The sequence below is a fragment of the Delphinus delphis genome, chromosome 20, assembly GCF_949987515.2.
Source record: "Delphinus delphis chromosome 20, mDelDel1.2, whole genome shotgun sequence".
NCBI classification, from domain to species: Eukaryota; Metazoa; Chordata; class Mammalia; order Artiodactyla; family Delphinidae; genus Delphinus; species Delphinus delphis.
The window spans coordinates 45033359-45054579 of NC_082702.1; the positions used below are offsets into that span (position 1 = coordinate 45033359).

General features: G+C 44.0%; 1 protein-coding gene and 1 pseudogene across 1 annotated transcript; both read right to left on the reverse strand.

The window, feature by feature from the left end:
* Nucleotides 1–3926: 3926 nt before the first annotated feature.
* On the reverse strand, nucleotides 3927–5233 carry CHST4 (carbohydrate sulfotransferase 4). The gene has a single exon (XM_059999250.1). The coding sequence runs from the start codon at nucleotides 5100–5102 to the stop codon at nucleotides 3927–3929; it is 1176 nt and encodes a 391-aa protein (XP_059855233.1). The 5' UTR covers nucleotides 5103–5233.
* A 13202-nt stretch (nucleotides 5234–18435) lies between these two features.
* Nucleotides 18436–20695, reverse strand: LOC132416340 (soluble lamin-associated protein of 75 kDa-like; annotated as a pseudogene).
* Nucleotides 20696–21221: the final 526 nt, after the last annotated feature.

Below are 21221 nucleotides of genomic sequence, written 5' to 3' on the forward strand. Positions count from 1 at the left end.
CACAGTCCTCTATACCCATCATGGGTTCTCAGCTCCCCGAATTCCCCATGTTTCATAACTGAGTGTACTGCCACTCGCATCCCTGAACTCTGCTGCCAGCCGCCTGAGCGCTTCAATAGGAGATGTTCCATTGCTCTCTAAGTCTCGCTCAGCACTGGGTCAGAGTTTTATTTATTTATCTATTTATTTTAAAGTTGAGGAGTTTATTAGGGAAATATGAAAGGTTAAGACACCTCAAGTGACAGAAAGAAAACTCTGAAAATGTCCCTTTTCAAGCCAAGTGGAGGCCTGGCCTTGACCTTCCCAAAAGGACAAGAAACTGATGGGTTAGCAACAACATTCTCTGGCAGCCACCTCACCAGGGCTCCTCAGCCAGGAATGCTTCCCACCCCTGGCCAAAGTTGGGGAGGAGACAGACTATTTATAGAAGCAATGCAGAGGCAATGAGAGCTGTAAGGAAAGGCTGAGAGAGAGAGAGAGAGAAAGGTGGGGAGGACCTGGACAGAGTCTCAGGCTTTTGGCTCTTAGCGCCTCAAATGTGTTGACAAGTAGTTGTACAAAGTGTTACTGAAGAGGTAAAGTGCCTACTGTTGTTTCTGAGAGTTCCCCTGGACTCCTTCCCACGCACCACATCACACTGCTGGGTGTACATGGCAGAGCACAAAGGTCACAGTTTTGAAATAAAGAAAAACAGGAATAAGCCCTGTTGTTCTTTAAGGAGAGAGGAAGGAACTGAAGACTGCTGGGGCCTTTCCCACGAGGCCTTTTTGTTCTGCAAAAGCAACTTCCTAGCAGCAGCATGGCACAATTATAGGTGAGAGTCTCACCACTTGTCACCCTCGCTTCATTCGGTGTACTCTATTCTCTGTTCAAGAGCTGTCAGTTTCTCGTTTAGTGTTGCGAGTCTTGAGTGGAGAAAGTCTGCGATATCAAACGAGTGGAGAAAGTCTGCGATTTTCTTGCTGCTGCTGGTGATGACCTCAATGTACTCCCAGCTCGCCCCATCCTGGTGAACCTCGCGCTGCACTGGATCCTCTTGTCCCACCATGGCTGCTGCCTAAGGAAGCGCGACTAGGTCAGAGTTTTAGAGGTTATGTAGCATGATTTTATACTGCACAGTTTTATGTTATATAAAAGTGCCATTATAGTATTGTTATATATTCTCTAAACATTTTTGGGCAGGGTGCAATTTGAGGTTAAGGATAAGATGCTACAAACAAATAGAAATTAACTTAGACCAGAACTGTCCAATAGAACTTTTGCAGTGATGGAAATGATTTATATCTGTGCTGTCTGGTACAGTAGCCACTAGCCACACGTTGCTATTGAGTACTTGAAAGATGGCTAGTGCAACTGAAGAACTGAATTTTATTTTAATTCTAACTTATTTAAATCTAAACAGCTGCCAGTGGCTCCTATATAGGGTAGTGTATAGGCTGTCTTTCAAGAGGATGGCTACTAGCTGTCTGGACCTCATCTGACTTAGGACTTGGAATATAGGAAATTTAAAGCTGTTTTAAAGTAGATCTTAAATAAGATCCTGAGATCTCCATGTGGCTAGTCTCTTTCCTTGTCTTGGGACGGGTAACTCATTTGGAGATGGAAAAGCAAGCAGCTCTGTACTCCAGCATCCCACAGAGATGGTTCCTAAGGAAGTTGCTGACTTTAAGACAATTCAGGTAGAGGCTGAAATGTCAGAGGGGAAATCAGAGATGTTCGAGTCTATCACTGTCTCTCCTCCTCACTGGCCCTCTTCACTCTGTTTGCACCCTTACCTACTGCCCTGGCCTTATTTTCAACGTTGGGGAAATTTTCATAGTTTTGGAAGGTTTGGAGAGGCAAGAAGCATTTACCTGGGAGATTCTAGGCTCTCGAGGAGGGTCTAGAGTGGCTTGGGTTTAGGTATTAGGATAAATTCACTCCTTTAAAGCCCATATAAATTAACGTCAAAGACCCAGCTGGCAAAGGTGCCTCCTCAAGCATCTCAGGTGGTGGTATAGCCCAAGAGCTGCTCGGCGGAATGGAGCGGGAGAATTCCCATCTGCCACCAAGGGAGCTTTGTGAAGCGAGGACCATGTCAAAAGTGGGCGTGGGGACAAAAGGAAAGATGAAATAATGGTATCTCAGAATTGAATAAAGTGAAATGTTTCGAAAGTCAGGACCCAGAGGTTCACGCAGTTCCAGACATACAGAGACCTTCCTATTCCTTCCAACCTGAGGACAGCACCTGTGTGAGGAGGAAGCGCTTAGATACTTGGCATGTGCTGAAAAGTCACCTGTCTTGGAACAAGAAGGCAGAGAGTGCTGTTGCCCAGGGCAGGGTGTACCATCGTCAGGCTGGCTGTGGAAGAGTTACACAGAGTCAACTGATAAACATACAGAATCCCAGCCTCTCCTGGGAGATTCCATTTCCAGCAGAGCTGAGGTAGGGCATGGCAAAACACATCTTTAGCAGATGATTCTGATACACAAACTAGATCTGGGGAATCCTGCAAAGATTGGGGGAAACAACTTTTCTTGTTAGGGGAGGTGACCAGGAAGAGCTGAAGAGCACCAATCGTATTATAACCGAGGTCCTCTGGCTGAGGTATGAGATTAAAAGAACTCCAGAACCTAGAGTGATCCACCTGGTATTACTATAGCTTATGCTGCACACAAGAAAGGGCTTAGCTGCTAGCTGTCTACTTTCTACAAATTCTTAAGAGGACAGTGTATCGATCAGTATTGATCAGTTTAGACCTTAGTCCATCATCTGAACCAAACACTGTCTTAACATGTTTTTCTATGTGTGGGTGATAGATAATAATAAAAGATGAGAATATATATATTTTTATATATATATATGTATAACTGGATCACTTTGCAATACACCTGAAACCAACACAACATTGTGAATCAACTATATTTCAATAAAATGTTTTAAAAATTAAAAAGTAAAATATTCCAGTCAAAAAAATCTGTAAAGATGTTTAGGCTCTTAGTTAGGATCCTATAAGAATGAGCATTTACTACTAAGTAATTAGAAAGCATAAAAAGGTACACTCCAAACAGAACCTTATTTTGGAATTTTAGTGTTAACAGATGGCAGCTTCACAGGTTAAAATAGGAAAACACTGAGGGGAACAGATGTCCAAATTGGGCCCAGCCATCCCGTGAACTTAAAAGCTTCCTCTGGGGGCTTCCCTGGTGGCGCAGTGGTTGAGGGTCCGCCTGCCGATGCAGGGGACGCGGGTTCATGCCCCAGTCTGGGAAGATCCCACATGCCGCAGAGTGGCTGGACCCATGAGCCATGGCCGCTGAGCCTGCGCGTCCGGAGCCTGTGCTCCGCAATGGGAGAGGCCACAACAGTGAGAGGGCCCGCATACCGCAAAAAAAAAAAAAAAAAAAAAAAAAAAGCTTCCTCTGTTGTGCAGAGATTTTGTTCCATATTTGTGGTAATGGATAGCTGTGATGGCCAAGCTCACAGGTAAGCATCCAACCCTGTTGCCCATTCTCTGAGGGCTCAGAGTTCACATCCCTGTTGAATGTGCTGATGGACTGTTTGGTGGGAGACCTATTTCCCTGGTTTTTCCTGTCTCTCTCCTTTCCCGCCGGGCAAGATGTGGACAGAAGAGTTTATGGATTTACTCCAGTGATACTGCATGGTGCCACATAGGGCCCAGACCACAAAGTCTCTGAGGTATACATAGGTAAGAAGGCCAAGAAGAGAATAAAGACATTACTTCTGCTTTGTTGCTGGATCGTGCCCCTCACATAACGGTCCTAGGTCTCTTCTCTAGATATGAGCAGAGACGCAAAGATTTCTCGACTTGAACATGTTTGGGCACAGCTCATGCTCACGCGTACGCTGACACACACGGTCGAGGCTCAGAAGCTGCCATCAGTTAACATGGCTGAAGCGGGTGCCAGGTGGAGACAGAGCCTCCTCAGCCCTCTTGGTAGACTTGCTCAGCGGGGCTCCAGGTAGACAGAAGATTCAGCGACAGGTTTTTCTGCTCTTGCTGAGATGTGACAAGGTGGTAGCCCAGCAAATTCATGGTATTCCTGCAGACTTTCTGAAGCCGAGAAACCTTTTCATAAGGCAAGGACCAGCGCCAGGCCTGAGAGACATTGAGGGCATTCCTGGCATTTGTGTGGAAGGCATGCTCACCCATGCCCTTGCCTCGAGTGATGTTGTGCACCCAGGTCTGGAGCTGGGGCAAGAATTTCAACCCTGCATATTCATACATTCGGGCAGTCTGGGCCAGGGGGTCCCGGACCAAGTCCTCATAGCGCACGAGCAAGTAGCGCTGCCTCAGGGCTTTGGGCAAGGACTGCACAGCCTTGTAGATCTCCAGCTGGCTTTGGCAGATGACTTGCATTGCGTAGTAGGGTTGATCCTCCTTTTTGAGTTTCTGCAGATGCTGCCCCATCACAATGTGGGTGTCAATCATGAGTTCCTCCGTGGTGTGTTCTCGGGAACGGAACACCGCCCGGGGGTCCCGGACCAGATGCACAATGTGCAGATTGAGGGAAGGGTCTCTCAGCAGTGGGTAGAGCACCTGCAGTTTGAAGAAACGGACCTCCTTGAGCACCACGTGGCTGTAGGTGCGGCAGGCCTTCTCCACCACCTCAAAGGGCTCTTGATTGCACAGAAGCTTACAGTGAGCCTGGGGTATGATCTTATCTCGCGGGAAGATGTTGCAGGCAGGTGGAGAACACAAGGCCCGGCTGCCTTCCCACTGGAAGAGGCTGGACTGTTTTCGGGGACCAGGTTTCATGTAGGCATCAAAGACGCTCATGTCACACAGAAAGACGGCCCGTATGAGATCCCGCACTGCCATGTGCAACCTCTGGGGAGTACTTTGTGTGAAGGTCATCCAGACGTGCCAGGCAGGCTCCATCAGGTAGAAGACGTCTGGGTGCTGCCCAAAAAGCTGCCCTACGAAAGAAGAGCCAGAGCGCCACGAAGACAGGATGAGCACATGCATGTACGCGGGCTTGGGTTCTTCCTTCATCTGCAGGGAGTTGAAGTTGTGGGAGTACAGAAGGATGAATAGAACAAAGACAGCCATCTGGGAAGCCAGGAACAGTAGTAGCTTCATTTTTGGGGGCGGTGTCATGCTGAAGTAGAAGACCTTCAAGGAACAAGCAGAGGGGCTATGTTAGGCTAATGTTTTGGTATCTGGCTTCCATCCCATTTCTAGCCAAAGCTACTTTCTCCCTGACCCGCACCAAGGGACAATGTAGAATGCTGGAGCCTTCTTGCAATGAATTGCACAAATCCTTCTCGAAATTAATTCCTGTCCCTTGCAGTTAGTGTGTCAATAAGCACTATTTCTTTCTCTCTTTTTTTTTTTTCTGGTACACAGGTCTCTCACTGTTGTGGCCTCTCCCGTTGTGGAGCACAGGCTCTGGACGCGCAGGCCCAGCGGCCATCGCTCACGGGCCCAGCCGCTCCGCAGCATGTGGGATCTTCCCGGACCGGGGCACGAACCCGCGTCCCCTGCATCGGCAGGCAGACTCTCAACCACTGCACCACCAGGGAAGCCCAATAAGTACTATTTCTTTTTAAGCTCTTTCTTTTTAGTCTCTTTACTTCCTCCCTCCTGGTCCTTCTTGTCCATGGAGCTACAAAAATGTGTGAACTCAGCCATATTTCATGAATATAGGGAAAACAGGTTCACCCTGGTGACACACATGTCTTCACACAGGCCATGTAGGCAAAGCTTAACCACAGTCTGACCCAAGTTTTGGTTGAATGCCCCATGATTCCTTCAGAAACTACAGGAGATAAGCTGACTTCTGAGGAGCTGCCTTGAGGCCCGGCCACCCACCCCCATCGTGAGGGATAGTGCCAAGGCCATTTCTCACTACCCTCCTTCATCTCAATTAAGCACAGGACTTTCAATACCCTGAAGGATATGGCTGCAGAGTATAAAACTGCTTGGCTTTGGTTTGGAGTTGTCTCCTCAGTGGCAAAGTGCCCGTGGCACCTATCATCTGATCCCCTCTGATTTGGTCTCATCCTGTGGGACTAGGGACATGAGGAGCTGACCCAATGCTGTCCTCGTGTCTGTGTATGTAATAAACTATCTGAATCGATTTGGGTTGAATCGTTGTTGCATTAGCAGCCAACTGTATGAAACTGTGGCAAGCCAACCTAAGAGCTGCAATAGTGATGCTGTGGCCTGTTAGCCACTGTGCTGCTTCTTGGGGTAATGTTTGACCACTTGACACAACTTACTCAGGGTTGCTCAGTACAGTTGGGCATGTTGTATACTGCCCAACCCTAGGGAATGCCACTTCATCAAGAATTTAAGATATTTATTATTTAACAAAACGTCTGGTAGGTGACAGTTAAGTATCTTGGTTCAGTAGGATAAGTACATTAGGATGGTTTTCCAGTTCTTAGATGTTAAGTATCTAGAGAAAGGAATTTCACTTTGTAATTTACACTAAGGCTTAAACAGACTGGTGGCAACGCTGAACTTACTCCCTTCACACCAGGGCTTTGTGTGAAAAGACCACTGTTCCCAGTGCCATGCTAGAATATTATTCCAGGGGAGCTCTTAACTATGGGTTGAGATGACTCTGGATCAATCTGGGTGACTTCCTGACATAAATAACTATTGAGAAATATAATAGATATTTCACATAGTGTAAAATGTTAACAGTAGCAAGGTGCTAATTTGCATATCACTCAATACTCAAGAAATTCTTCCTTCAAGCTTTAATAAAGAAGAGAAAATATGTTTCTAGACAGTAATTGCAGCTGGGTTTAGGATATGCTATTCTCCTGGTGATAGGTCTCATCACCAATTTTTTTAAAGTTTTGAATAGCTAATAGTCACATGGTTCAAATTGTTTTTAAGAGTATCATTATCATGGACATTAAATCAGACTCAGAATTTAAAAGAAGGCTTCCTAAGATTCCACATGCAGGAAGGGAATAAGGACAGTGCTTCCCAGCCTGTAGCCTAGCCTGTCACACTCCAGGTCTTTTACATATTGAATATTAGGTGAGGGGAAATCCTATGACAACAGTTATGTCTCTGGAGGAGACCTATAGTCATAAATTGGAAAATTTCTAGAGCTATTTGTATGACATACTTTTTAGAAGGGTCATAGAATTTTTCTAGGGGAAAGAACACCTAAGAATTTTACCAGCTGCTGAATCAATAATCTCTTCTCTATTTACTGACAGCTAGTATTTATCTACGAGCTGGTGTTTTATCATCACTATACAGTGAAATATATACTTCCAACACCTGTCCTCCATCTGCCCATTTCCCAACTTGCCCCCAAATAGCAACTGGGTTCTTTTTTTTTTAGCGGTACGCGGGTCTCTCACTGCTGTGGCCTCTCCCGTTGCGCAGCACAGGCTCTGGATGCGCAGGCTCAGCGGCCATGGCTCACGGGCCCAGCCGCTCCGCGGCATGTGGGATCTTCCCGGACCGGGGCACGAACCCGTGTCCCCTGCATCAGCAGGCGGACTCTCAACCACTGCGCCACCAGGGAAGCCCCTGGGTTCATTTTTTAATGTGTCCTTTCAGTTGCTTTATGCGTACACAAGAAAATTCAAATGTCTATGTATTCTTAATTTTTCCCCTTTTGATAACACAAGAAGTTGCAAGTTATCCACACTGTGCTGCAACTTGCTTTGTTAACTTAACAATGTGCCTTGGAGAGCTTTCCATGGGAGTACATAAGGCGTTTCCTCATTCCTTTTTACCACTGTGTAGAATTTTATTGTATAGATGTACCACAGTTTATTTAACCAGTGTCCACACTGATGAGCTTTTGGGTTGTTTCCAGTCTTTTGCCATTTCAAAAATTTCAATAATGACCTTTATGTTCATACATCATTATATAAGTATGTAAGCTTACTCCCCAGAAGTGGGATTGCTGAATCAAAGAGTACAGGTATGTGTACCTTTGGGATCTGTTGTCCAGACAGCCTTCATATTGGTCATAAACCATTCTGTGTGTCTAGAAGTCCAGAGATTCTAGAGAGTAAATTTTAGAGGAGGAATCGGGCAGTCACAGATGTGACTCTTGGAGTTTATAGCTTGCTTCCTGAAGAGGTAGAGCATGCTTTGCCAGCCCATGGACTTCCCTTGGAAGTCCCCCGAACCTTCTAGGAAGTGTGTAATGACCTCAACCAAACCTTGAGTGGCAATGGCCCAGAAACCCCTCTCTTTCATTCATTACAACAATGCATTTCCTCCACATGTGCCAGAAGATCCAGTGAGGATCATCTCTCCTACGTGCCAAAAAAAACCCACTTTGCTGTATGCCAGGAAAATGTCGATAAATGGGAATCCTTGTCTTGACCCTGAAGGTTAGAATGGGGCCGGCTAAGATATGTTCCTATTCTTTTAAACTTGAGCCCAAGAGGAAATGATTAGAAACTAAGCCATTTTTGACAATGGCTCAAGAATACCCACCCCCCAGCCCCCCAAGTATTGAGGAAATGACTAGCAAGAGATCTTCTCCCAAAGGCAGTTATGAGTATGAGGAAAAGTTTGGAACAAAGATAGGAAATAATGGAGCAAAAGAGAGAGGAAAGAACTTGACCTGTGTATAATTATAAGGATAGAATTTTATATGCAGGGCCTATAATCGGCTCAGGAAAAAGCTAACATTTCCTAGGGACTAGCAACGTAGACCTTTCAAAAGTACGTCCTCCCTCCCCCTATCTGGCTTTGGGCCAGTTCAGTGTTTGAGAGGGCTAGCATGCTCTGAGCCCTCCTTGCCTGCCAATAGCACCTGGTGTCATGCCCATTCTCTCCCAGAGCTGGAGCCTGGCCTTTGAACTCATCCCCAGTTGTCCTCAGGCTTTAATAGACCACGGTTCTCAGGAATTCCCAAGGAAACACTCTGACTGCTTTCTCTGCTTTTTCTTTCCATGAGCAATTTCCCCGGCCAGAAGGAAAGTATGCTTTTGTAAAGTGAGTCCCATCTCTTGTCACTGGGATCTAGACGCAACCTGGATCTAAGCAACCCATGATGGGGCTGATGAGAACAGTCAGGGGACACTTTAGGGTGTGTCTCAGGGAAAGCTTATCCCTGCAGTCCCTGGAATCAGTGGTAGAGGTGGCTCCGGGAAGACAAGGAAACTCAAGGCTTTTCATGGCAGTTTCCTCTATTCTAACCATCATCTCTCCCCAGCTGTCCTATATTAACCTCCTCTGTAGTCCTTGGGGTCAGGAAGCATTTATGAGCGGTCTGTGATGTGACTTCCATCTCAGAGTCCCTAGTCCACCTTCCTGAGTGTTCTTTTTTGGCTATTTGATTGCATGCTTGAACCTGCCCTCCCTGTTATCTAATCCTGAATGTGCTAGCCTGGTCTTGATAGTAAGTGGCCTCTCTCTTCTGTCTCTCATTTCTCCCCCTCAGCTCTCCCCCTCATCCACTGCTGCCTTGAAAAACATCACGAAAGGGTGATAGTGATGTAGCACCTACTTCAGGCACAGGGACTATGAGGCACCAGGATGGGTGACTCACCCAGCAGCCTGATTACAGAGGGCTGAATTATAGAGGACCCTCAAGTCCATATTGTGTAGCCTATTAGAAACAAAATCATGAATTCTGAGGAAAAAACCAAACATACATCAATTTAAGAGCCCTGGATTCCAGCCGCCGACAAATTTCTAATTTATATTTCCCAGTGAGATTATGCCCCCCAAACCAGAAATTAGAGATGGCAGAAGACATTTGCACAGAGAGAGAGGAGAGCTGGATCGGGGAGACCTGCATCCACACATATAGCTGCAGAACCTGGAAACCTGTGAGATAAGCACCTGGGCAAAGGGTATCCGTACAATAACAAGCTCTAACTAGACTGAAGGGACTTTGCAATTTCTGTGTCTCTAGTAACAACGACAGTGCCTGGCGTCTAGTAGGGGCTCAAGAAACATCTATTGAATGAATGACTGAATGAACAAACATTTGTAGCGTTTTTTTTTTTACTATTTGAGGTGCCCTCACTGACCTGGGTAAGGAAAGCAGGACAAGATATTTTTTTTTTATTTTGCACATATAAAAGTATTTAACTTCCAATTAGAAGTTCCAGACTTATCCACAGCCTTACAAGATAGAAGTCTCTTCTACCTTGGCTGACTCACTGGTCTCAAATTTAATCTTATTTTACATCTGAACAGGGCTCCACAACTTTGAAAGCCCTTTCAGCCACCGTAATGACAACAGTCCAATTAAATATATAGAACAGTGATGAGCCACACCTGTGTTTCAGAATAAGTGAACTTTAATTAATTGACTCAACGATAGAAATAGCCCCGTCTGATCAGACCCGGATCTTTTGGGTCCCAGGTCTGAGAATTCAGTTATCACACTAAATCTTACCTGAGCTAGAGAAAATCTGTAGCTCCCAGCACCTCCCGTCCCTACTCCCCAACACCTGAGCAGAGGAGAAGCTGCAAGAAGTACAGAGATCCAAAGCCAGCATCTGAATGAGTAAAACACGTCAGGGGGACTAGCTACAAAAATATACATCGGAATAGCCCTACTCACATTCTAGGCTCTTTCTTAACTCTTTTAGGGATAGAGCTGGGTGGGGAGAGGGGAGCTGCTGGCAGGCAGCTTGTGCTTTTCGGGGAAGATTATCCTGGTGATTCTGATTCAAGCCCCCACCAACACCTCCCCTCCGCCATCGCCCAGAAAATTCCCAGCTTAGTTGCCCCAGGTTATCTGATACTCCGCCCCAAGAACCTGGGAATAATGGCCCTGCTTTGGAGGTGTAGAGAAAATTCTCTCCTTACCTTGTTAATGGCTTAGGCTTCCCCACTGCTCTAAAGGCTCACTGCTAGCCAAGTTGTGCAGCTTTTGTCCTCTGCCTCACCAACTCTCCTCTCAGCTTCCTCCTCCTCCTTGCATCTTGCATAACCATCCCTACTCAGAGCAAATTCCACTGCCTTCTTTCTCTGGCAAAATATTACCCACCTTCCAAGACAGGGTTAAGAAAGCATCGCTCCCAGAGAGACTTGATATTAGCAGCTTTAACCCTGAGATACTCAAGGGGTGGGGAGACTCTGCTGGAGTGGGCGGGGCCCGGAGAAGCAAAGGAGGAAGCATTCTCTCCCACCACTGGGAGGCGATCCTGGAATGTAGATCCCTTGAAGGCAGCTGAATAGGTTAACTACCTTAGGGCAAACTGGAAAAAGAAAAGGGACCCCAGAAGTAGATGAGGTTGATAGGGAAATCGCAGGACAGTGACAGCCAAAATGGACACAGTGTGAAACCTTGCTCTTATCTCTGCTGCAAAAAGAGGAGAAAACCTGGAAGCGATTTCTGGATTCCACCTTCCTGCTCACTTCACTGGATTTAGGGAGAAAACATTTTTTTTGGCCTCTGTGTCTTATTCAACATCTTCACCCTTCTTGCAGGAGGTAGTAACTAGAGCTATTACGTAGATGTAATAACTCGTTTTATGGGAGGACACATATGTATTGGCGTTTAGTTGGGGTACGGGAAAAGAAATTTCCCCCTCAAGAAAAAAAGAAACAAGTTATCATGAAAAATTATATCTTCTTACTAGCTGTGTGTACTCGGGCAAATCACACAACTACTCTGAGCTACTTTACATGATTGTTGTGAGTGTAAAACAATAGGTGAATTTTTATTTTTATTTACTTATTTTTGGCTGTGTTGGGTCTTTGTTGCTGCGCGTGGGCTTTCTCTAGTTGTGGTGAGCGGCGGCTACTCTTCGTTGTGGTACGCGGTCTTCTCATTGCGGTGGCTTCTCTTGTTGTGGAACACAGGCTCTAGGTGCGTGGGATTAGTTGCTCCATGGCACGTGGGATCTTCCCAGACCAGGGATCGAACCTGTGTCCCCTGCATTGGCAGGTGGATTTTTAACCACTGCGCCACCAGAGAAGTCTCGATAGGTGAATTTAAATATATATATATATTTAATTGAAGTGTAGTTGATTTACAGTGTTGTGCCAATCTCTGCTCTATAGCAAAGTGACTCAGTTTAGGTGAATTTTTTATTCAATTAAATTAAACTTAGAGCTTCTCTGGTTTTTTCCAGGGAAATTTTTTTCCAGTAAGTTCCAAATAGCAAAACTGGAATTTGCCAGGCACAGGCAATTATTAATATAGCATTTACAGTGTATTTACAACTATTTACATAGCATTTACATTGTATTACAATGTAATCTCGAGATGATTTAAAGTATACAGGAGGATGTGTATAGGTTATATGCATATACTATACCATTTTATATAAGGAACTTGAGCGTGGTATCAGCGAGGGTCCTGGAACCAATTCCCTTGCAGATACGGAGGAAGGGTTGATTGTACAGGCAAAAATATGCAGATCAATAAAGGGAAGTCTTCAGGTCAAAGGCCAGATTATATAAAGCAACACACCAGAAGTCCCAAGCCTTGAGTCAGCCACGAAAAATAGCCTGTATAGCTTCCAGGACACTGATTAATTCAGAAACTGTTCGATAAATGTTTACTCCCTTTCACAGAGAGGGGAGATCCAGAAGAGAAGTCGCCTATAGTGTAGCACAGGCACAAACTGACTTCTCTTTCGTGGGCGGCTAAGAGCCTCTTACACTGTATATTCTTGGACTATGTCAGGTAGTCATAGATTCAGCCACTGGATTTGTCACATTATTAACTTCATAATCACTGTGTAATTCACACAGACCTTTATATAGTCCTTTCTTCCTGGAGGCGAGTTTATTGTTGGAATTAAATGGACTGCCACTCCCTGGGGAAGATAGAACCAACATTTCGCTTGGCTCATCTTGGCTATGAGGAAGGAAAAACAAGATGAGGAAGCTCTTTTTACAACATGTACAGGAATAAAGGTAAATTGTGGTGGAGTGTAAAAGCGACTGATTTTGGAGTCAGACGTCTGGGCAAGTCATTCCACCTCTCTGAGCCCTAGAATATCACTGTAAAATAAGGTGTAAAGTATCAGTGTAAAATACATGTTCACCTAATGGAATTCTTGTGAATGTTAGGATTGGATTCATGCATATAACACCCCTAACACAATATTATGACAATAATGAGTTTAAAAGTGGTAGTTATTATAGAATCATAATAACACCTCTTTTTTTCTTTCTCGGCTGTTGGCTTATTTTCCAAGGCCTTGAAAGAGAGAACAGGCAGAGTTGTGTGAGTCCTGGGATAATCTAGGCAGTATATTTGCTGGTTTCAATCAGCTGAGCCCCCTAAGGCCTTATCATAAGCACCATAAGCACCACCTGTGGTGGTGCCTTGTATTGATTTCAGTCGTGTGGCCTTCTCTCCCTTCCTGTTTCTCTCTAGCAGGTGGAAGAGAAATTTCTCTTCCTCGAGGTGACTCCATTGCAGAGACGTAAATTGAAGAGCAAAACTGGGCCGTTGGTAGTTCTGCTTTTATTCTTACTATAAAAGTAATACTTGTTAATTATAAAAAATTTTAAAAATACAAAATGTATAAAGAAGACAACACAAATCTCTTTACATTTTGCTGCTGAGAGAAGAGCACCATTGATCGTTTTTCCCAAGCCTGCAGAAATCTGTATAATTGGGATCACACTGAAAATATAGTTTTGTATTTATTTTTCCTTAGTCTTTAAAACATTTTAAATTATGAAATTAAAATTAAGGTATAACGGTACAATTTAACAAATGATATAAAGGAACTACCACTCCAAAATAAAACACCCAAAAAACAGAACATTGCCAAAGCTGCCTCAGTATCTCTTCACTCTCACGTCCTCCCCCTTCCCTCATCATTCAGAGGTGACCACTTCCAAGGTAAGCAGCTCCTTATTCTTCCATATAGTTTATCACCTTAAGCAGTACAATTGAATTTTCCCCAAATTAACCTCTTTCTAGGTAGAATTATAGCACATGTATTCTTTTGAGATTTGCTTTTTTCATTTCATTTTATCCTTGTAAGTTTCATCACATTGTTACATACAGTTATGGCTTTTTTTTATTACTGTGTAATATTCCATGTATAAATATGCCACAATTTGTCCATGCTCATGTTAATGGACATTTGAGTTGTTCATAGTTTGGAACTATGACTGAATATTCTTGACATGTCTCCTGGCACACGTTTATACATGTGTCTCTAATAGAGGCTGGGTCGTGGGGGTTAGATCTGCTTTTTTCACTCACATTATATTGTGAGCATTTACCCATCTCAACACATATTTATGGGAGACATTACTTTGAATGGATTTATCATATGCCAGTATTCCAGGATTCTATTGACAGATGTTTAGATTGTTTCCAATTTTTCCTTATTGCATTTGCATATAATTCTGTGACAAATACAGTGATTTTTTTTTTTTTTTTGGTTGTGTTGGGTCTTTGTTGCTGTGTGTGGGCTTTCTCTAGTTGCGGCGAGAGGGGGGCTACTCTTTGTTGCGGTGCACGGGCTCTAGGCGCACAGACTTCAGTAGTTGTGGCACGCGGGCTTCAGTAGTTGTGGCTCGCAGGCTCTAGAGCACAGTCTCAGTAGTTGTGGTGCACGGGCTTAGTTGCTCCACGGCATGTGGAATCTTCCTGGACCAGGGATCAAACCCTTGTCCCCTGCATTGGCAGGCAGATTCTTAACCACTGTGCTACCAGGGAAGTCCCAAACACAATGTTCTTAATGATTAATGAAGCACCTCCCACAGTGCTCAGTGCAAGTAGCCATCACACCTCCTTCCTTCGTGTAATACCACAGATCTTAGCCTCTTTAATTTGTGATTCATGAGTCAGTTAGGAAGAACTCCTGGAAAGGCTGGCTGGAAGCAGTCGTTAAGAAATAAGTATTCATGGGACCTCCCTGGCAGTCCAGTGGTTAAGACTTCACACTACCAATGCAGGGGGTGTGGGTTCAATCCCTGGTTGGGGAACTAAGATCCCCTATGCTGTGTGGCACAGCCAAAAAAAAAAAAAAAAGAAATAGGTAATTAATTGAAAACTCAGGGTATCCAAAACAGAGGGCACTTCCAAAAAGGAATTATGGAGCGTGAAGGTTATGAAAGAAGATCATTGTAGCTACTGCTCCTTCAGAGCTTGCGACAAACCAGGTACTATACTTCACACTTATTTGGGTTATCACATTGTCTTTGCCATGGCCTTAGGAGGTAAATTTCATAATTTCCAAATGATGGAATAGAGGTTTGGAGAAGTTAAATAATGTATCCACAGCTACATGGTTTATAGTGGCAAAATCTGGACTCAACCCCAGGTCTGTTGAAAGCCCAGGCTTACTCATCAGGTAATGTTACCTTGCTACATGACCATGGACCATTTCTTTAAGGCAGCACTGTCCAATAGAACTTTCTGTGGTGAGGAATGTTTTTGCACAAATACAGTGGCAACTACCACTTGTGGACATTGGACACTTGAAATGTGGCTAATGCTACCATTTTGGAAAGTGCAGATAAGGTTGTACAGATCCAGTCCTTTTCTTGTTTTTGTTTTTGCTTTCAATTCTGTTTATTTTTTTAAGTCTGTCTTGAAAATACAAACAATGTGATTAATTGTGCCTTAAACAAAATCAGTGTCTAAACAAATTCAATATCTAAACACATCTTCACCAACGATATTAGGGAAAAGGGAAGGAATTTCAAAACACAGACCAGGAAACAATCACAAAATACAGGTTTAATTACTACGGTTAAAATTTTTTTAAAAAATTAGAAAAAAGAAACTACCAAGAAAACAATCGTAAGTACTTGAGTAAGTCTCGCTATTCTGAATAATGTAACATCTTTTCTAAATTGTAGATTTAGAAGTTTTAGAACACACAGACACTAAGGAAAAGAAAGGCTAGTTCCTTGGGAATTACTATCCAGTATGATACAATTACTTCAGGATAACAGAAGCAGAACCTTCCTTACAATTAGATTTTAACAAATGATTTTGCCGCTAATAGAAATGGGGAATGTGTGAATGACAAGTTTTGGAGGGTGAAAGAAAAAAAAATGGACTGAAGGTAAGCACTGGATACAGAACTGAGATTTGCTTATTTTTCACAACCAAAAATAAGCAAGTTAAACTATCTTGTACAAATCAAGCTTGATACTAAGTATGCAAACAGAAGCATAAACATTTGTAACTAATCACACCCATGAAAGACTAGGTTAACACTCCAAACACAGTATTGCTACTAGTGGACATACAAGGCAGAAATTTCTAAAATACTGTTACACAGATGAGTAATGTTAGTATAAATTCTTTATTTACATTAAAATCTGTTTCAGGGGGCTTCCCTGGTGGCGCAGTGGTTGAGAGTCCAAAATAACATTTTCTGTCAGAGATAATATGGACAAAAATTGTGTGCTGAACAGAAAGTTTTGAAACTGCTTAAAATGCACCTACTGTTTAAAGCAAACAAGTTTAACAAGTGTAAATTTATACTGCGAGTCCTTAGTGGTCATATATGAATAACTGCACATTTCTTTTTTTGTAAACCTCAGCAACTATATTCACACATCAAGAGTTGTCAGTGAGCTCAGTCTTAAACTACACCTTTTTTTTTTTTTTTGTGGTACGCAGGCCTCTCACCGCTGCAGCCTCTCCCGCCGCGGAGCACAGGCTCCGGACGCGCAGGCCCAGCGGCCATGGCCCGCGGGCCCAGCCGCTCCGCGGCATGCGGGATCCTCCCGGACCGGGGCACAAACCCGCGTCCCCTGCATCGGCAGGCAGACCCCCAACCACTGCGCCACCAGGGAAGCCCTGTCTGCTAAAGATTTTTATCTCAACTTTAAATCTTCCTAAAATGCCAACATCCCAAAATAAAATTTAGTATCACCTGACTGTAGACTGAATAAACCTTCAACATCAATCCTTAGCACCTCAAATAATGACACAAAGTCATAACACATTTTTTTTCATGTAAGGACCAATTAGTTTTAAAAACAATCTAGGGCTTCCCTGGTGGTGCAGTGGTTGAGAGTCCGCCTACTGATGCAGGGGACACGGGTTCGTGCCCCGGTCCGGGAAGATCCCACATGCCGCGGAGCGGCTGGGCCCGTGAGCCATGGCCGCTGAGCCTGCGCGTCCGGAGCCTGTGCTCCGCAACGGGAGAGGCTACAACAGTGAGAGGCCCGCGTACCGCAAAAAAACAAAACAAAACAAAAACAATCTAAATGGCCTCAAAGCATTCCCAAACTTACATGAAAATTTGAGTACACATAATACTTCCAAAGAGTAGGATTGTTTTAAGATTCTCTTTGGATTCTAAGAATAACCATTTTGTTCATTTTTAAATAAATTATTTTACGAAAATAAACAATTGAGGATGTTTTTTGTTTTTAGTTTACCCAGGCAAAGGCCTTTGTGTTGCGCAGGCAAAGGCAACCACAATGTACACGCAGGCTAGATTGTAACCTGTCCGCACAGAGCAAATCAAGAGCGAGCAAGCCAAAAGGGACAAATGAAGCCTCCAATCTGATTTAAGCTCTTGTAACTATGGCTCCTAGGGCAGCTTATTCCTGCCCTCTAGGTCTAAGATTGTGGGACGCAGTTCCAAACCTACCAAAAATGGAAGCCAAGGGCATAAGCTGACAGGCAGGCAAAAAGATCTTTTGACAGGAATCACTCCATGAGTTAGGGAAGTGGATGAAAGTGAGGGGAATATAACGAAGATTCTAGAATAAAGGCAGTGGCAGGATTAAGGAGAAGCCTTAGGAAGGGTTCTCACACTTCTAAAGTATACATGTTAACTGGGTGAGGACAAAAGTACAGTCCCCAGATTCAAATGAAATTTTAAATAATTATACGAGTGCCTACAGGCCAGAGTTAAATCCCTAGCAGTACTATTAATATCAGATGTTATCAAGAGTGAACTGGAAACAGATTTTGTTTGTGCCTTTCCACAGACATTGAAGTCAAAGGAAGAAATTGCACCTACAACTAAGAACTAAGAGGCCCAAATACCACCTTCATAAACCTTTGACCATAAATTTCCAAATTTGTGCTCTCATTTAGTTGAAGTTGCATTTATCCTAATTTACTGACATTTTTGTTTAAGCATGCCTACATTTTAAAAAATGGTGATTAGTTTTGAAATTTAAGATAAAACTTCTAGAACCTTCACCGAGATTACTATTAAAACCCTTAGTATAAAAGATTTCTGTGATCCTTACAATTGATGGAAACCCTACTACTTTCACATTTTTTAATTTATATTTTCTGAAATATTAATGGTCAGATATCCCCAACTGCTAAAGAAAATATAGTATGATCTGGTTTCCCAAAATCGAAACATTGTTAATAAAAATGAAAAAAATTGTATTTACACAAAATAGCCTGAAAAATTAAAAAGAACGGTGTATCCTAGGTCCTACAGGGGAGGGAAAAGCAGCATCATAAATAAGTTCAAATTGAAAATTTGGAGTTTTTGTCCTGTGCCCCATGCTATTTATTCACTGCCATATTTTAAAAACAACAATTATGTTATCCGCATTTCTTCCTCATTCAGGTCAGCTTGGCTTTCTTCTTCGCAGGTCCTTTGTGCCCTTTGGCCTTTCTTCTTAAATTCCGCCTGTCGACCACAGGCACTTCCACTTCTATCTCCTCTGAGCTGCTATCCACAGTCTTCTCTGTTGATTGTGTCAACTGATCCAGTTGCTCAGAAGATGCTTCAGACTGCTCCTCTGACTGGCTCTTTTGTCCTGCATTCTGTGCAAATGGCACATCTTCAAGTTCAACCTCTATTAAAGAGCTCTGAGGAAGAGCTGGAGGTGTTTCCTGAGGCTCGGCTGCCCCCTCCTCACCCTGGTCTTCCAATGAGGCAGTAGTGTTGAGTGACACATTTTCAGGAATCGATTCTTCAGAAAATTCAGTTATTACGGAGTTTGGAAAACCATTCTTCATTTGGGATAGTAGCCACATTGTCTGAACTCCCAAAATGTGCTTTCTTTCTTGAAACTAGAGGTAGCCTCTCTTCAGTGTGCCCCTTGTCATCAGATGGGCCTTCATCTAGCAACATTTCTGAGTCAGTTACATGTGAAGTCTTATCCTGTGCAACAGCCTCAGGAGATTTTGAAGATTCTACCACCAGTGGAACAAGATTCGTAGAGTCTTCACTGGCATTAAAAGACTGCAATTTTATTATATTTTATATTTTATTTTTATTATTATTATTATTATTTTTCGGTACACGGGCCTCTCACTGTTGTGGCCTCTCCCATTGCAGGGCACAGGCTCCAGACGCGCAGGCTCAGCGGCCATGGCTCACGGGCCCAGCCTCTCCGCGGCATGTGGGATCTTCCCGGACCGGGACACGAACCTGTGTCCCCTGCATCGGCAGGCGGACTCTCAACCACTGCACCACCAGGGAAGCCCCAAAACTGCAATTTTAATTCTTCACTTAAAACTTCACTAGTGGAGTCCTCCTCTTCTGTTATAGGTGAAGTCTTAAGAGTATCATCCATTATCTCACCATTCATAGGCTCTAATTCAGATTCCTTTTCACCTTCTTGCTTTTCCAGGCCTGGCTGGGTTTCTGGTGCTGGTCGAACATTTTTATCACTACTTTCATCTTCAGATTCAATCACAGTCTGTTAGGGTTCTTCTTCCAAGAATTTTTCTGAGCTCTCTGATATTTGTGCAGTAGACTCCAATTTGTTCACTGAAGCTGTAGGTGAAGTCTGGGGAGTCTTTTCGTCTTCCCCTCGAGAACTACTAAATTCAGAATCCTGAAACCGTTTTCCAATCTTTGGCTGCTTAGATGACTACTTCGAGTACGAGTGGAAACAGGTGTTTTATCGTGACCTTCAGAAGTGCTTGCAAAGGCATCTTTTAGAGAATCAATAGTTAGCTGCATCTCACTAGACAAACTGTCTTCAGCTCCTGTTTCATAGTCTGGAACAGATGCAAGACCATATTCTCCAGACACAGGTCTTTTAGCTTCATTTTGAGAAACTGCAGTCATTTTACATGTTTCTCTTTGTAATGCTCTGGTGATTGGTATTCTCTGGTACCAGCGTCCAACACCTTCAACTTCCCAAAGCAGTTCATGGTCTCCTGGATATTTTTCAAAGTACTGGTTGCAAGCTGTGTACATAAGAGAGGTCAGTGGATACCACAAGCCAAGTGCATCTTCTGTGAAGGAATCAACAAGTCCTCCAGCATATGAAGCCCAAAGTCTTTGCCTCTATATTTCTTTCTTATGAACATTGTATCAAGAACTGGCAGTTGGTAGCTTTGGGTAAGAAATGAGGCACATGTGCTTCCTGTAGGCTTAACTGGATAAAACCCAGTGGCCTCTCCTTTCTTCCACAGAATCTTAGCATAATCAGTACTGCTATGACCCAGGAATGGGATCTCATTTCTCTCCATTTCCTGCTTTCTGTAAATAATTCGATTCAGTACAGAACCCCTCTCTCCCCAAGAGTTCTCACCTGCTTAAGTCTCTCTCTAGAAGGGACAGATGTTTTCACAGTATCATCAATAGCCCACCACCGATCAGCAAGGTAAAGTGCCGCAGCTGTGAGTGAGTCCTCGGGTGCAGAAAGAGCAAGAACTTTCTGGGTCTGATCTCCACCATAGAGAGGTACAAAGCTAATTTGACAGGCTAATAGGAATCGTAATATTGAGAAGAGAAGAACATTCAGGATTTTCAGGGTCCCCACACCTGAGATCTGACATGTAATCTTCAGCAGAATTTTCCATTTCCTCATGACTGCAATTATCCAGCATATCCACAGGGAATGCCATCCTCTCGGACGCGCCGCCTGAGCCCGGGAAAGGAGGCGGAGCCGCGGGAATGAATGAAGCCGGCGGCGGCTCGCTGGCGACCCCCGGCCGGGACCGGGCTGCGCCGCCCGCGGCTACCGGGGCCGGTACAGCCGCCTGCCCCTCGCCCGGGACGCCCGGCTCCTCCAGTCCCTTTCTTCTTGAGTCTCAGAGAATCTGATGAAAGATAAAGACCTTCTCTCTAGAAAAACGCACATTTGCAAATCATCCAATTTCAAGGGGTCCCAAGTTAAGAATCCTTACAAAAGTCTGCATGCACTTCAGGTGCTTCCCAAACTGTGATTTTGTGGAGAGAGCTTTCTCCCAGGGACCACTATACAGCAGAGCTCTGAGCTCCATCAGTTGCTCTTGGATCTTTACAGTCTGGGGACCCATCTGAATGGTGAAGAAATCCTTGGTCAGCCCCTGAACCAGAGTCTGATTTTCTCAAGAGACCAAGAAGGATTTCTATGCTGGTTACACTACGCATTCCTGCTACCTTCACCCAGACCATCACCCCTTGT